The sequence below is a fragment of the Varanus komodoensis genome, unplaced genomic scaffold (genome assembly GCF_004798865.1).
Source record: "Varanus komodoensis strain SLA01 unplaced genomic scaffold, ASM479886v1 scaffold7_1, whole genome shotgun sequence".
NCBI classification, from domain to species: Eukaryota; Metazoa; Chordata; class Lepidosauria; order Squamata; family Varanidae; genus Varanus; species Varanus komodoensis.
The window spans coordinates 12,595,575-12,611,167 of record NW_025336479.1 but is presented as its reverse complement, the minus strand read 5'-3'; the positions used below and the strand labels follow the sequence as shown (position 1 = coordinate 12,611,167).

The 15,593-nt window shown below is 40.9% G+C and overlaps 1 protein-coding gene across 1 annotated transcript in view; it reads right to left on the bottom strand.

Annotated features, from left to right (window-relative positions):
- The window catches only part of CACNA1A (calcium voltage-gated channel subunit alpha1 A), a 220,110-nt gene that overhangs the window by 119,023 nt on the left and 85,494 nt on the right, over positions 1-15,593 (bottom strand). Inside the window, exons 9-16 of the mRNA XM_044454096.1 lie at positions 12,711-12,767; positions 11,874-11,876; positions 11,502-11,591; positions 9,099-9,308; positions 6,220-6,332; positions 4,072-4,184; positions 1,454-1,585; positions 378-450 (exon numbers count right to left, since the gene is read on the bottom strand). Of these exons, the coding sequence (XP_044310031.1) occupies positions 378-450; positions 1,454-1,585; positions 4,072-4,184; positions 6,220-6,332; positions 9,099-9,308; positions 11,502-11,591; positions 11,874-11,876; positions 12,711-12,767 (791 nt within the window). The remainder of the gene's footprint in view (positions 1-377; positions 451-1,453; positions 1,586-4,071; positions 4,185-6,219; positions 6,333-9,098; positions 9,309-11,501; positions 11,592-11,873; positions 11,877-12,710; positions 12,768-15,593) is intronic.

The following is a 15,593-nucleotide window of genomic DNA, read 5'->3' as shown; positions in this document are numbered from 1 at the left end:
ATCCTAAGTAGCTACCTTAGCTTCAGTATGCAACCACAACCCAATGTATAGCAGCCAAAGTACACTTATGAAAGTCTGCTCCATCTGCCACAGTAAAAAACCCTAAAATCCATCAACCCCTCCAAAAGTAAGCCACCAGATTTTGTGAATACAAAATCTCTTTCTCTGTTCTTTCTATTTGAAAGCCCATCTGTGTACACCTTAAACAGGTTAGGAAATGGTGGCAACTAGAAGAAAAGACAGTGGCCAGGTGCTATCTGGACTCCTCGGCCATATCAACAGATTAACTCATGTGGTCATCCCACATGGGATACATGCCAAGGACAGAAAGATGAACAAGGCACAAAATGCAGCCTTCTTCCCGCTCCCGTTCATACCTGAAATACTGTCATTATTGCTGCTGGGAAAGTGTCAAAATTGGTTGGAGGGGTTCCATCATCAAAATTGAACCTGTACAGGAAAAACACCAATCCAACAGGAACAGACATGTTAGTCACAGCTCCAAAACAACTTCAACTTGATTTCTATCTTCCATCACCATTCAGTCTTAATTTGTTCTACCTGAAGTAATGTAGGAACCAGAAAAGTACATGGCATTGTTTGAAGATAGATGTATGGGGCAAATAATGTGTGTGTGAAAGAGGAAGAGGGATGAGGGGAATCACAACCTTTCCAAGAATAGCAAAAACATTGTGGCTGTGGACAGAGATTATTATGTCTAGCAATAGGGACCCAGAAGAAAGCAGACAGGAGTAACAGCATCCTGGCCACTTATGCAACATTGCCAGTCTAAAAGTTTATGAATAGGAGCATTCTTGGAAGAAGGCAAATATCCTTGCTGTGTTGTGAGTATACACAACAATTCTACATCCCTGCAAATAGCAGCATCCATCTACCTTAGCCCTTGGCTACTCCAGAAATGTGATGTGATGATGGAGCAATGCCCAAGCAGAGGATTCAGTTCAGACACCATGATCCTGGTCTGATGCACTGCTTATCAGTCTGGGAACAATCTTTATTGCCTGTGCATTCCCACCTCTTGCTTTGTGCATCTAGGTTCAGTGCTTATATCTTGAACTGATAACCCAGTTTCCTGAGATAGGAATCAGGAAATTATGATTTAAGCATTACTATCAAGGCAGGATTTTAAACAAAGTTCTAAACTTGATTGGATATGCTTCCTTCTTCGTAAGCAATATTTAACTCACAACTTCCTGGTCTGTTCTTCATTAGAAAGCATGACAAGCTATGGCAATATTAACAAGCTGTGACATCAACACTGAAGTAGGACAGAAATGGGGAAGAGAAAAGGCAAGCACTAGAAAGGAGCATATAGGTACAAGCCTTGTTCCCAGTTTGGTAAATCATGGTTAAATAGAGTAGTATTGTTATTTGTTTTCACATAAAATATGTGGAAAAGAAGGTCAACATCTCCCCTTTTCCTATTACTCACTGGCCCCCGAAGAGTTGCATTCCCAAAAGGGCAAAGACGACTATGAAGAGGAACAGGAGGAACAGGAGGCTGATGATGGACTTCATGGAGTTCAGCAGAGATACGACTAGGTTTCGTAGGGAAGCCCAGTACCTGCCAAGGGTATCCACATGTGAGTAAGGCAGGTAAAGTCTGTCTTCTAGGGCTATACATCAGAGTGCAAACACGTTCATTTTAGAGGACAGAACATTCATTTCCATGACAGAAATGGAATGTCCATTCATGCCTGGTGGAAGCTGTCAAGGATGCAAGACTATCATTTAGCTAGTTACGGTTGATACCAACAATTTCGGTCATTTGCAGAAAGTATCATAATATAACAATTTATGTCCTTGGCACTGTGGATGTATGTCACAAAATGAAATGTTTGTCCTTCATTTCCAAGGTTTAAAACAAAAAAGTAAACAAGAATCGACATTCCTTTTATCTTAAATCACCATTCTTACTATAGAAAGTGGCAATAACTAGTAATAGTCTGGTGAATATTTTAATTTTTTTATGCTACCCTTCTTCCAAGTAACTCAGGACAATACCCACACCATCCAATTATCTAGTCAGTCTGAATAAGAAAAACTGCCCCAACTTGACTAAATAGACATTAGGAAGGAGTGGAAATTTGAACCTGGAATTTCATAGAGGGACGAGAAAGGGCCAAGGCATTGATCTTCCGAACTGTACCAACTGTCTGTCAATTTGGGGCTGATCTGTTCCATTATTATTATGTATTTATTCCCATTAGGCAGTTGTCTTTGACAGACAGAGAAATATATTCATCACTGCCATCTCAAACAACACTAAATGATCTTCCATCCCAGGTTTCTTTGGTTGTGGCAACAAGGAGATGTCACTTTGTTCTCTTGACCACTTCCTTCTCCCCATACATTTTAATGCATAGTTTTTTTAAAGCCTCAGCCTTAACTGATCCATACTTTGCTCTAATCGCTTTGGAAAATCAGGTGCTAGTTCTAACAAAACTCTAAAGCTGTAATTTTTATAATAAGCTATAATCACACCTTATCAAACTAAAAATAATAATTAAAATGACACAAATGTAAACACCCATTAAACTTGTATATACATGAAATATAGTTTTATTACAAATGAAATACTCCAGTATCAACTTAGATTAAGGATGTGTGACACTGGAAAACTCATTTTGTGTGAGTTCAACAGACTTTGACACATTTCTGACCCTATGACCAAAACTGCGTAGAATTGGGGAAGGGGCGGCTTCTGCAAAACTGTTCAAATTATTTGCACAAATTTCAAGCTAAGAACTTTATAGTTCCAGCATTATTTGCACAAAGCAAACCTAATTTGTCAACACAGAATTGTTGACATTCATATTGTAACATCTAACAATGGAAGCATCCCTCTCTCACTGAACATGCACACTCTACTTTAGCCTCCTTGAACTTAAAGTCTTTCAGAAGTTTTAGCCTACAATTCTCATCAACCCTTACCAGTGGCTTTAGCTGATGGGAGTTTTAAGCTAAATCATCCGGAGAGCCATAAGTTGATTGCCGCTGCATTGGATTTAAAAGCTCTTCAGTATCTCTAGCCTACCCGTTACAAGTTAATGACATCTCAAATTCTATTTCAGGCAACTTTAAACCCCACCCTCTTTCTGGCTAACTAGCGCAAATGCTTTTGGTTAGGGATGCAAGAGAGACAAGTAAGAACTAAGTAACTGAAGCTGCTAATGATATTCGCATCTCTTTCTGCTGCCCACAATTCACTTAAGCTTCCTAAGGCAAGAGATACACAAGAGTGAATTGCTGCCAAAGCCTTCATCCACACCATTTTTATTTGATGAATCCTAATGAGGAAAAAGGGACCATGGAAGAGAAAAGACAGTGGACAACTCAAGAACAATATATTTAGAGTGCTTTTAGAGCCCATTTTTAATAGGGAATGATAATTTGTGGTCCCATTTCCCCACAAAAAGGCACATAGAAACTCATGTTTATTGTCCCAGACATTACAAGGCAATGATCTACTGATATACAGATGGCTTCTTTAAGCCTTCTTTTTCGCTTTTTCTTTAAGCAAGCTACACTCCAATAGTATTTAACTCATACTGCTGAAGTTCTGCAGATTCTTCTTTAGACAGGATGAAGCAAACCCTTAAAAACATTTTTTGTTTCACTTGTTTGATTTTTGCTTCTAGCCCCCTCTGCTCCATCCCCCAATCAAATGCCTTCTCCTCTGGATTTAGTGGGCCTTACTGCTTGGAAGGAATATCCTGCAGATCTTGCTAAAAATATGTGTAAAATGTTGCTCAGGGGGCTAGAGAAAGCTTCATAAGTTGATTTGTGCCATTTTAATTGTTTCCAAATTATTCTTTGTTTTTGACAGTTTCAAAATATGATCATGAGGCAAACTCTGCAGGCTTCTTTTTAATAGCATATAAAGGCATATAATGTACAAACTCTTATGCACTATGTACAAACATGCACATACATATACCTTTGCCCAAATAAGCACACTTAAGGGGACACATAAGTAACACACTCCACAGTCCAGCACATGTATTCATGCACATGTATTTTTGCAGTGTTGTTTGCAAGACAACTTACTTCGTAACTTTGAAAATGCGCAGTAACCTGAGAGCTCGTAAGACGCTGATCCCAAAGGAGGTGCCAGGCTTTACCACAGCCCAGATCACCTCAAAGATGCTCCCAATGATGACCTGCCAAAAAACCAAGGCAAGGCAGCTAGCTCTATAATTCCTATTACAGAGGCTATATGGATAGGGACAATAGTTCAGTGGCACAATAAAATCTTTGGGAGGAATAGATCTCAGGTTCACTCTTCGGAGTGTCTAACTAAAGGAATTAGGTACCAGGTAATGGAAAGCTGAGACCCTGAAGAAACACCTTTAGCCAAAGTGGTCAATACAAAGTTGAATAACTAAACAGTCTGACCTAGCATAAGAATGCTTCCTATACCCCAGATCAACATTTGAAAAATAAGAACAACATGAAACTACAGTGGTCTATAAAAGTCCCCAGAACCAAAAATATGTAGTAACCCTAACCAGCTCATAAGCATGCTGCAAATGCAATCTGTTCTGCAGCTGCTACACAAAAGCACGCCGAATCTGCTCATTCCACAATAGGTTTAGGATCTCCAAGCTAACAAGGTCAAAACCTAAGCCAGGTAGACAACATCTTGACATTGGCTATGATCCTGAGATAATGATTTTAAAAAAGAAAGATGTTGAAGTTGGTCTTAGTTAAATCTTTTAATGCATAGATGGGAATTCTTTGATCTGTGGATCAAATTAAGCCTACCATTCTGTGAGGGCTTCAGAGAAGGCCTGTCCCTTTCTCCAAAGCCCTTCTCCCAAGTCTTGCTGCCTTAGAAAAGGGAGAGGGGCTGTGAGCTGCGACCTGAAGACACTTCCATTTTGATGGCAGCAGCTGAGGGCAGGTCTTCACTCCTCTCTCCCCAGTTAGCGAAGACAAGGGAGGAATGAAGCTGGCTTTGGACTGAGTCAGCACCTGGAGAACTTGGTTTTGCTCAGTCCTTGCCTCCTCGGATATGGGAAGGTAAGGCACAGGTAAAGCCAGCTCCTGAGTGAGTATGAACCTCAAGCCACCTTTTGAGGCACCGGCTCAAGGTTCTGCTGCAACTGACTTTCCCTGATGAGGAAAGATCAGTGAGCAGCAAAGCCAGACCAGTCCCTCTCTTGTTCTCAGCTGAATAGTGTGGATCAGCTCCATTCCTATTGTGACACGCTGGGTAAGGAGCTTTAAACCACAATGAGGAGGAAAATGTTCCTCCTCTTGCTCAGCTGAAGGATGTGTGTGAGCAAGAATGTGATGTTCGTGTGTGCACAAATGGAGTGTGTGTGTGTGTGGGTGAGAGAGGGGGAAGGGTGGTGGGGAGAGAGAGAGATGATACATATGTGTGTATGGTATATGTATGTGTGTGGATGTGAGCATGCATGTGCACACAAAAGAGCATAGTGTGTGGGTGTGTGCATGCATGTGTGCACACATGTGAAAAAGAACAGTGTTTGTGGACAGGATGAAGGTTCATCTGAATGTAATGTGAGAATGGGGGGGTGTATGAGAGAGCAAGAGAAAGAGAATCGGTGGATGAATGTTTGGAAGTCTGGGAAGAGTGTGCATACAAGAGAGTGAAGTGAAGGAGATACGGCTTCACTTCCTTTGGCAGCTGCCCTGCCACTGGGCAATTTAGCCTTCAGACCCTACATGGTTCTCCAACTCAATCTAATATCTTGGTTTGTAGGGTTGAACTTGTTTCAGCTCAAGCTTTGAGAGGGGACAGGGCACGTCTAGCTTCATTGCAAGAACATATCTGATGTATAACTCATCTTAGTTGCACGATACAGTCTCCAATCATACAGATAAGAAAACAAATGCACTTTTACTATTTGAAACAAATGGCCCAAATTCAAGCAGCAGGCCAGCAATGAGACCAACCTCAGCAGTGTCAGTAGCTTGCATTTATGAAGAACTACCAGGATCTTATTTTAGGGGGCCTACATGGTGAGGAAGTTTTAGTCATCCCAGCAAAGCTTGTGCTGTGTGCGTATGGGGCACTTCCCTATGACATGTAGAACACAGGTGCTCATTAGGCAGTTGACTTTGCTGAATGCTGGTACCCTCCATTGGGAATATGTAGCTGAGTATATGATCTATGAGAGTAGCTGTAGCACAGGAAAGAATGGAGCTCAGCCATACTGGAAAACTTACAGCACAGTCGAAGCAGTTGAAGGATGAGTGAAAGTAAGGCCGCGTTCCAAGCCCATACATTTTTATAAACATTTCGGACATAAAGAGCCCTAAGAAAATGAATTCTGCATAGTCTGAAACAAACAAACAGACAAACAAAAACAGAGAGAGAAGTATTGGTCAGACAAATCTATGCCTCCCTCTTAATTTTCATGCCACAAAACCACCCCTCATTAGACACTTCAGCATAATTATTTATTAGCATAATAAATAATAAACAGGGCACTATATAAGACAGAATATTATCTTTGTAGGGGTTGGAAGCAAGAAAAACAGTTGCTCTTGATGCCTACATCCTCAGGGCCACATGGGCTGGACTTCGGAGAAAGAGGAGGGGGCCTTGAAATGGAGGCCAGTTCCACACACTGAGATGGGAGAAGTGGAAACACTTATCTCAAGGCCAGGCCCTCCATATGGGCAGGCAGCCTCTGAGAATAACCAAAATGTACAGTTAACAGGAGGGGCTTGGAACAGGGGAGCTTCTCAAAGACAGACAACGCAGGTACAGCTCTTGAGGCCATGATGTGGCATCAGCAGAGGAGGATGACCCATTTAGAGGATTGCTGTACAGAGAGGAGACTTGATTGTTTCAGAAGGCCCCTCACAAAGGGAAGGGGCCTAGGCATGCGTATAAGGAAAGTTCTTGGAGGTGAATACTAGATTGGGTTCAACAAATGGCTCTGTGCATGCTCAGAGACTCATTCTGAGTGTTTGTACCTCTGGAAAACTTTTTGATCAATAAAGAATGTTTTGCAGGGAAGGTTTGTGAAAAAGGCAGAACGCTTCCACTCAGCAGATGTCTTGAGAAAATGCTATACCTGTCAGGGGCAAATACAGTTTCCTTGACAAACAGGACCTTAACATTCCCCTAGTCTCTAATTTCCTTCCATTTAGGAAACCAGGGTTTTCTTCTCTATGAGGGAAGTGACACCAGCAATTATCACCTGCCCTAGTGCTGAAATACAGAAAGAGGCTGGTGGTGCTATTCTAACTCAGTGCAGGTAAAGAATCCTGGAACAAAAACCAAGAAAAAAAAATATCCACAGCAGAGTTGATGGTACAAATAGCCTAAAAACAGTGGACCAGGACTGAAAATATAATCCAGGGACTCATATAACCTTATGACTACATTGCATGGTCTATAATTGGGCTATATTTCTTCAGAATGCAAAGAGAGACATGGGACAAGGAGAATTTTCTTCAACTAAGATTGAATTGAGAGGGAGGGAGAAAAACAACAGGAATAGTTCTGTAAATAGCAAGTTAGCATGGGCTGCTTCCACGCTGATGACTTTTAGTGTTGCTGAGCATTACTTTTTCACAATCTGCAAGAAGCAGAATCAAACAGGTTCCACCCAGTACTGAATAAAGTGTCATATTACCCAGCAATTCTCCTTTACTAAGATCCTTCTATAATGCTTACTCTGCAACTTTAATTCAAAGCTTCCCTCCAACAGCTTTTGCCCCTTTTATTTCAACCTATTCAGGTGGCTGGAGGATTAATTATGAACTTTCCCTGTCTTAATCAGTCAGCTTCTGTTTAACCACAGCTTCCCCTTTATTTTATATTTTCTTTCTTTTATAGAAAGGAAATTATGGGAAGAAATTGTATAACTTCTCTGCTGTCCTCACCATTCCATTCAAGTGGGGAATGGACCATGACTAATTAAGGGGGAAATACATCACCAACCACTATGAATAGGAAGCACTAAAGAAGGCACAAAATTCAAGGAGGAAGCACTTCATTAAAGGCACCATACTGGACAGACTAGTGTGGCAACTGAGGATGATGTTAATTCATATATGTATGTATGCATTTCCAAAAAACAAGTCTGGAAAAATGGAAGTCAACACAGGAAACTCCAGAATGCAACTATCTGGCAATGAGTTCATCTGGATTCTTCATAGAAAACATGTAAACAAAGGTTGGCAATTTCACAGAAAAGGCTTAAAGGTAGAAGCAAACAAGTATGGTAGGTAGAAGTCAATGGAAAAATGGCTTTTCCATTCCAGCTGGGACATTTGAATTTTGAGCCTCTACCTGGAATCTGAAGTGGTTCAGTCCTGACACAGGTTTACCACTCAATGGGAACCAGGCCAGTTTCCACTCGGTAGCTTCTATGGGCCTATTATACCACAACAAACCTGTATTTGCTAGTGGTCCCTACTGCCCTTGTCCCATCCTGGCCACTTGGGAAAGAAAATGAGATGATCAGATGAGTCAGATGCAGTCTGGTTTAAATATAACCAATCTTTTCTCCTCCTTCTAGCATCAAGGGAAAAAGGAAGAAATTTGAACTCTTACAATCTGCTGCTTTACCAACAATCATTCAGGTTCATATCTCTTTCCAATAATTTCTATGACACTCTGCAATATTCTGAAAGAGGCTGAAAACATGAAAACTTTAAAAACGGGAGAGAGGAGAACATCCTATTGAAAGGGAAAAAAGAAGATGGGGAAATGCCTAAAATCTGAATTACAAAAAGATGAAAGAAGGATGTAAGTGGCAATGGATGACCTAGAAGGGATATAAATGCTTAGATCATCAAAGTATACCTTCTGAAGAAAAAGGAACTTGGGTATATGCAAAAGGTTCTTTCAAGTAAACAAAATTTTAAAACCTCCAACAACAACATTCAGTAACTGCTGGTTATTGCAGATGCTGATGGGTAAGGGACAGCTTACTTCACCATCATCCCTTCATTAATTCAATATCACTATCTTGTGATCAGCTATACTTTCTATAAACCTTTATGGCCAAACCAAAGGAAAAGCAGAAATGGAAAGAACTTCCCTGATTTCCCTCCTAAGGTCAAGGTGTAGCAGGGCTGGTACTCACAGAGGAAGTCAGATAGCCAATCTGGCTGGTTGTAGTGTACTATAGCAACACACAATGTGTTGAGAGCTACCAGACTGAGGACTGTCCAGTAAAAGGCCTGAGTTTTGACAATTCGACGGATATAGAAACGCAACCTCCGCTCCTTTTTGTGAAAGAAAGTGGCGTTTTCCAGCTTGGCACTTTTGATGCTGGCTCGAGCAAAGGGTGAACCTGCCAAGGAAATACAAAGCTTAAGATCAGCAAGGTCTTTAAAAGCACAGATTATTCCAAGCTAGATCAACGCAGTATCTCTGACAATGACTGCACCACCTGAAGCACCCTAGCCAAATCTTGAATCCTGTGAAATCTATTTCATCAGCAGTAAATTCCTTTTGGAGCCCTGATAGGCAGAAACATACTTGAGCCTCATCACCTTTCACCAGGTGTGGCCTCATTACCTGTAGTGGTCTTGAAAAGAACTGGCAAGCTCTGTTTTGTAGCTCACTTAATCAGGGTTCTCCAGGGTTTTGGACCCATGGACCCATTTAGCAATTTAAGAAACTGTTGTACATACAACAACATCACACCTCATCAATGGATCATCACTTTGATGTTTAGTGATTATATCTAGACCCAATAGACTGTAGGCTGCATCTTATTTAGCAAAAACATTTGTTTCATATATATGGACACTGTAACATCTCATGTAAGAGATTATCTAATTTGGCTAATTACTGGCAGTTCAATATAGTGAATACTTCTTTTAAAGATATATTTTGGTAATATCCAGTTGTTGCTTCTTTTTAGGAAAAGGTTATTATACAAATACATTTTGTACTGGAATCTTTCATATTCATTGGTGTACATGTTCCTTTAAATCATTTACCTGGTTTATCAGAATTAAAAAATGTTCGGCCGAAGTGGATTTTTGGTGCACCTTTGACACCTAGAAAACTGATATTATGACACTGGAAGGATGAATGTTCCTATAATGTGGTGTATGAAGACCTTACAACACTTCACTATTCCAACAGGTGGCATATAGGCAATAACGTCAAATGGATATTTGGTCCACTTTTGTTGAAATCTATATATACAGTAATTGCTAAAAAGCAGCATATGTATGGATCTATTCAAATCCATAGAAGTACACTGACAAAAAGGTGGAAATAGTTTTGTGTGTGTCCATAAGTTTCTTTTTCGAGATCCCTTCATGGCTGCTGCACAGCGGACCCCTGCACTAAAGGTCTGGCATTGGTGACATCCAGAGAACACTTCTGAAGCATGAAAGCAGATCTTCTTGGTCTAGTTATCTGCTTCCAGCAGGAGTGGCATTCATTAAGTTAGTTTGCCCTGCACAAGAAGCTGTATGATGGCATATTGTTCACTCCCTGCTGTCCATTCTGTAACCCAGTCGTAGAGCATATGCTTCACATGAGCAGGTTCCATTTTCTCTCTTCAGAATCACTAGGTATGGCTAGTAAAACTACCTGAAATCCTAGAGAGCTGCTGCCAGACATTGTTAATAATATTGGGACAGATGGACCAAGGGTCTGACTCAGTATAAATCAGTTTCCTATGTATTATCATCTTAAGTACAAGAAAGACACAAAGCGTGTGTGTGGCGGGGGGAGACACACTGCTGACAATACATTTTGTTTTCTCTGCTTGCAATCAAGAATGTCAGTGATCACAGTAATTGTTCCTGTTACAAAGAACAGAACTAAAAACAAGATCGGGACTTGAGCAGAATGGTAGCACTTGTATGTGCCAAAATATACACTGACTGCAGTCTGCTACTATTACTGAGCCTGCTTGTGGGGGAATCTAATTTGCTTTTTATGAGCATGGGGGAATCACATCCAGTGACTTCCTTATAGCTCTGGGGCGCCTGCAGCTGGAGTACTGTGTTCAGTTCTGGGTCCCTCATTACACGAGGGATGTAGCAAGGTTGGAATCGGTGCAGTGAAGGGCCACTAGCATGGTGGCTGGTGTGCAAGGGAAGCCATACAAGGAGAGACTGAGGGAACTGGGTCTTTTCAGCCATGAGAAGAGGAGACTCAGAGGGGACAGTTAATGACATACAGGTATGTGAGGGGGTGTCACGCAGAGGTGCATCATGACCTGTTTTCCCCTGTGGAGGAGGGCAGGATGCCTTCCAGTGGAGCAAAGCTCAGGGAACCAAGGTTCAGTTGGTTCAGTTCAAGTACTTCCAGACAGTTAGGACCCATGGGGTATGGAATGAGGTTCCACGAGAGGTGGTTGAAGGCCCATCAGTGAGGAAGTTCAAGGATAGGCTGGACATGCACATGGTGGACATGACATAAGCGGAGCCAGCTGGAGCCGAGGGTCAGACTAGATGGCCCGGGAGACCCCTTCTGACTTGGTCTGTTTCTGTGTTTCTGCACATCTCCCCACACATACCCACTGAGGAGATGTCAGCCAGCGGGTCATCTGCTTCCTCTGGGTTCAGCAGGTCTGTCTTGCTCTTCTTGATTGTGGCCCTCCGGAGAGCTCCAACAATAGGAACATGGCAAGGAAAACAGACATTATCCTCAAGTCCCTTGATCAGATTCATTAGTTCAAAAGAAAAGTATTCACTGAGCAAAGACACTGATACAGGCTACACACTCTGCGAGTAATACTCTTCCCCATTCACTTAGTTGGTGGAAAGTGGAAGCTCATAGACAAATGTTCTTTAGATACCCAGTCCACTCCAATAGGAACTAGTCAGAGTCACTCACTGAGGCCAATCCTAGATGTTATACATAAGCATTAAAATAATACTACAGATACCCCCTTTGTTTACCAAAAAAGCAGCTTTGGGAGGGGCAATTTAGAGAAGACAAGGGAGAGAGAGGAAGCTTTAACCCTTTCTCTATATATTATTTCTCATTCTAAATCACTGGACTTAATGTCAAGGGGAAACCTTTACCTTTTTATACACTACACACGCGTGCGCGTGCATGCACACACGCATGCATGCATGCACACACACACACACACACACACACACGTAAACAGTTTTCCTGCCTGCAAAGTTTATTTTGTATGTTTCTGAGGATAAACATGTATCTGGAATCTTGCAGGATGCAAAGACTGTATTTGGAGTAAGTAAATAGTAGATTTTCTTATCAAAACATCTAAAAGATCAGCAGACCCTGACAAAGGAACAATGACTTTCTGAAACATGTTGGGCATGATAAACATCTCTAACAAGCACTCAAGATTTTGCCTTTTCTTTTTTGTTGTTTCTGTCATGCACAATGCCTTCCCCTATTGTTGCTTCACCGTGGATTTAAAAATACATGTTTACATTTGCCACTGGCCTCATGGCTGAGCCAGGATTTGAATCCAGGGCTCCAAGTTCAACATCTTATCCACTTGACCATACTCTTGTAGCACCCTCCACATCTACTACTTTCTGACAATACTATCCCTGCTGGGAGGAGCCCAGATTTGATTAGTAGCTATTACTTTCCATGTTTGTGGCATTTAAAACAATGATGCTTAAATTGAATTATCTCTGTACAGTCCTTAGTTGTAGATCAAGTCGGCACACCACCAGGACCGCAAGCTCAGAGTCTCACCCATTTGCACACTTTATACGCTTTGTTGAAGATGATGGCTTACCATCGAAGGGGTGATGAGGCTCTCCTTCTATGTCATCTTCAGCCAAGATCACTTCTTCTAGAAGAAAAGGTTGGAATTAGACTAAGGATGGCATTAAACTAGGCAAGGGCAGGTAGACAAGATGTGACAAAAAAGGTAAGTTTAACTATAGAATATGTTTAGACAGAAAACCACAACTCAGACAATCAACGAGAAGCTGGGTGGCCAAAACATTAGCTGGGTAAAACCCTTATGAAAAGAAAACATAAATTTTTGTTCTTGCTTTGTGGATGTTTTAATACCATAGCAGTTACACAATATAATTCTTATATTTTATGTTGGCCATACAAATATGAATTGAGGGGTAACCAGCCATACTCTAGGCCAGTCAACTCCAAGGCAAATGGCAGCCCATGTTTTGCTCCCTGAAAGCGAAAGTAAGCACAGCTACAGATTCCTCAGTTAGTCATCACTATGGCATTAGGGTGGAAAAGGGACTTGTGGTGTGGATATTGCACACAAACACCCCTCTTCCCTCCATTTCGTCTGTGTTATCTGGGCATGCACTGTGATTCCTAGCATTTCCCTTACAGAGACTAAGATTCCGTGTAAGCTATGCATGGGTGCCATGCAGCTTGCTGGAAAATGGATGCCCTGCCTGTATGCACCTTGCATGTACAAGGCTGGTACAGACAGTGTCTGATTTGCCCTTCACTGTTCAATTTCAGGGTCCCGTCAAATGTCCTAGCAACCCAGGGACCAGATCATGCTCAATGGATTTGACACTAGGTTCACTACACAATCGCTGAGCTCAGCATACCGTCTATAGCTTACACACACTACACAAGACACAGCAGATCAGTAACAAACCATTTTGCTTTTTGTTTACATGTCAAAACTTGTTTCATCTTGTTTACATTTCAAAACAATCATATGGGGCATGGAATCTGATTGGAGAAATAATGCTTTATCCTTGTGAAAGAAAACTTTTCTGAAATTAAATAATCAGCAGAAGGTTTCAACATAAAAATATTTCTTCAGGGCAACACTTTTAAAAATTGCCAAGACACCTTTTAATAACACTTCAGTAAAATCCCAACAGCAAAATCACAAGCTGGGATATTTCTTAAAACCTAAACACTTTTTCATGTAATTGATAAATCATGCTTTTATTTCACAAAAGCTTCATTCTGGGAAATAAATGCCCACCAATTCTCCTCCTGTTTTGTTTTGTTTTTCTTCTTCTTTTCCCCTCTCTTTTCAATATTAATGGTGGTGATAGTGTTAAAGCAGGCTTTTTTTTAAATGTGTTCACTGCAGTTCAGAACCTGGTTTAATATGCAGCTCAATTCCCAACCACAGAGAAAGGAAAGCAAGATGGTGGGGCAATGATAGGAGGTCACGGATTCCAAACTATGGGACTTCAGAGGCCATCTAGACCATGCCTCATCTCCTTGTTAAGATAAATGTGTAGCTGGTTGCATTTTACTATACCCCTTCATTCTCCACCTCATTACCCCAGTAATGGTCTAATTTTCTAACTCTCACTTATAAAAAACTATTTTCTTCATCCTTACTAACCAAATGTGGTTTGGTTTCTGTGTTTGGCCTAATCGTGGCAAGGAAAGTTACAATGTGGAAAGTGGTGCTGACTTCTCCCACCTTCTACCACTGGGACAGTGAAGGCTTTGCTGGATGAAGAAAGTGTGAGAAATGCAATGATACTATTTAGAGTTAAAGATGGAGAATTAAAAAGAATTAAACCCTCTACAATAATGTTAGAGGAATCTGTTGATGGAGTGACAGGAAGGTCGAATCTTTTGGAAGCTAGAGTTGCACAGCTGGAAGATAAACCTGAGGCTTCTGAAACTTGTTTGCTTTGCATAGATCTAACCTTGTCCTGAAGGCTAAGATAAATTAGCTGGAAAGTGAATGATACCACTGTAATCTACAAATTGTTGGAATATAATAATTGGAACATATGAATATGGAATGTGTGAATGGGCTAAGCAGAGTCAACCAACAGCAGTTATGGAGTCTTTTTGTGTCAGTTACTGAATTTGTCCAAGGACTATCATTTTGGTATCAAGCAGACACACCAAATCCTAGCTCTCTTCCCTCATGTTGAACAAAACCTTGTCCATTTATTGTGAAATTTTCAAAGTTTTCTTTTAAAGTGTTATATCAGAAAAACAGTGTTCTTTCACTAAATCTTGATAATTAGAATGGGATAGGAATCTGCAGTATTTGATTCATTTTACTGCTGTCTTCTGTTTAAGAATGGAATCCGGTCTGAAAATGTTAATGTTCAAAACACCAGCAGTGGCAGAAGATTATCTCCATGGCATGAATCCAATTGCTAAGGCAGAGGAAGGCTGAAACTGTCCAAGGTTTTGAAGCTTTAAGGTCTCTCTCTCTCTGTTAACATGGAAATCTCCCTTTCTTTTTCTATTATTGACTGAGTTTGAGACATTTACATTTCAGAAAGGGAATGGCATAGATAGATACATATATACCTATTATATACAAATATATGTGTGCATATGTTTACATCCTGGAGATTTGGGCCCAAACTAGTCTTGATTTGCAGTTGCTGTTTGCAGGGGAAGGCAGTGAAGGCAGGATATGCTTCTGCCTGCAAGCTTGGAAGGATTTTTTCCCTAAGACTTTTTTTCCCTTTAATGACCTTTCGGCTATTTCTAATTTTTTTGTGGTATTTTTAAAATTTTTACTGAAGGAGTTCAGATGTGGTAGGTTGCTTTTTGGATTATTTTTCTTTTCATCTTCCCTTTTAATATAAAGCTTATCAACCAATTTATTTTGGGGGCTTGTTCTGTGGGGAAGGGATACTTTGGACTGTAAGAGAAGGAATCTTGGGCTATTTCACATTCCTACAGTGTGTGT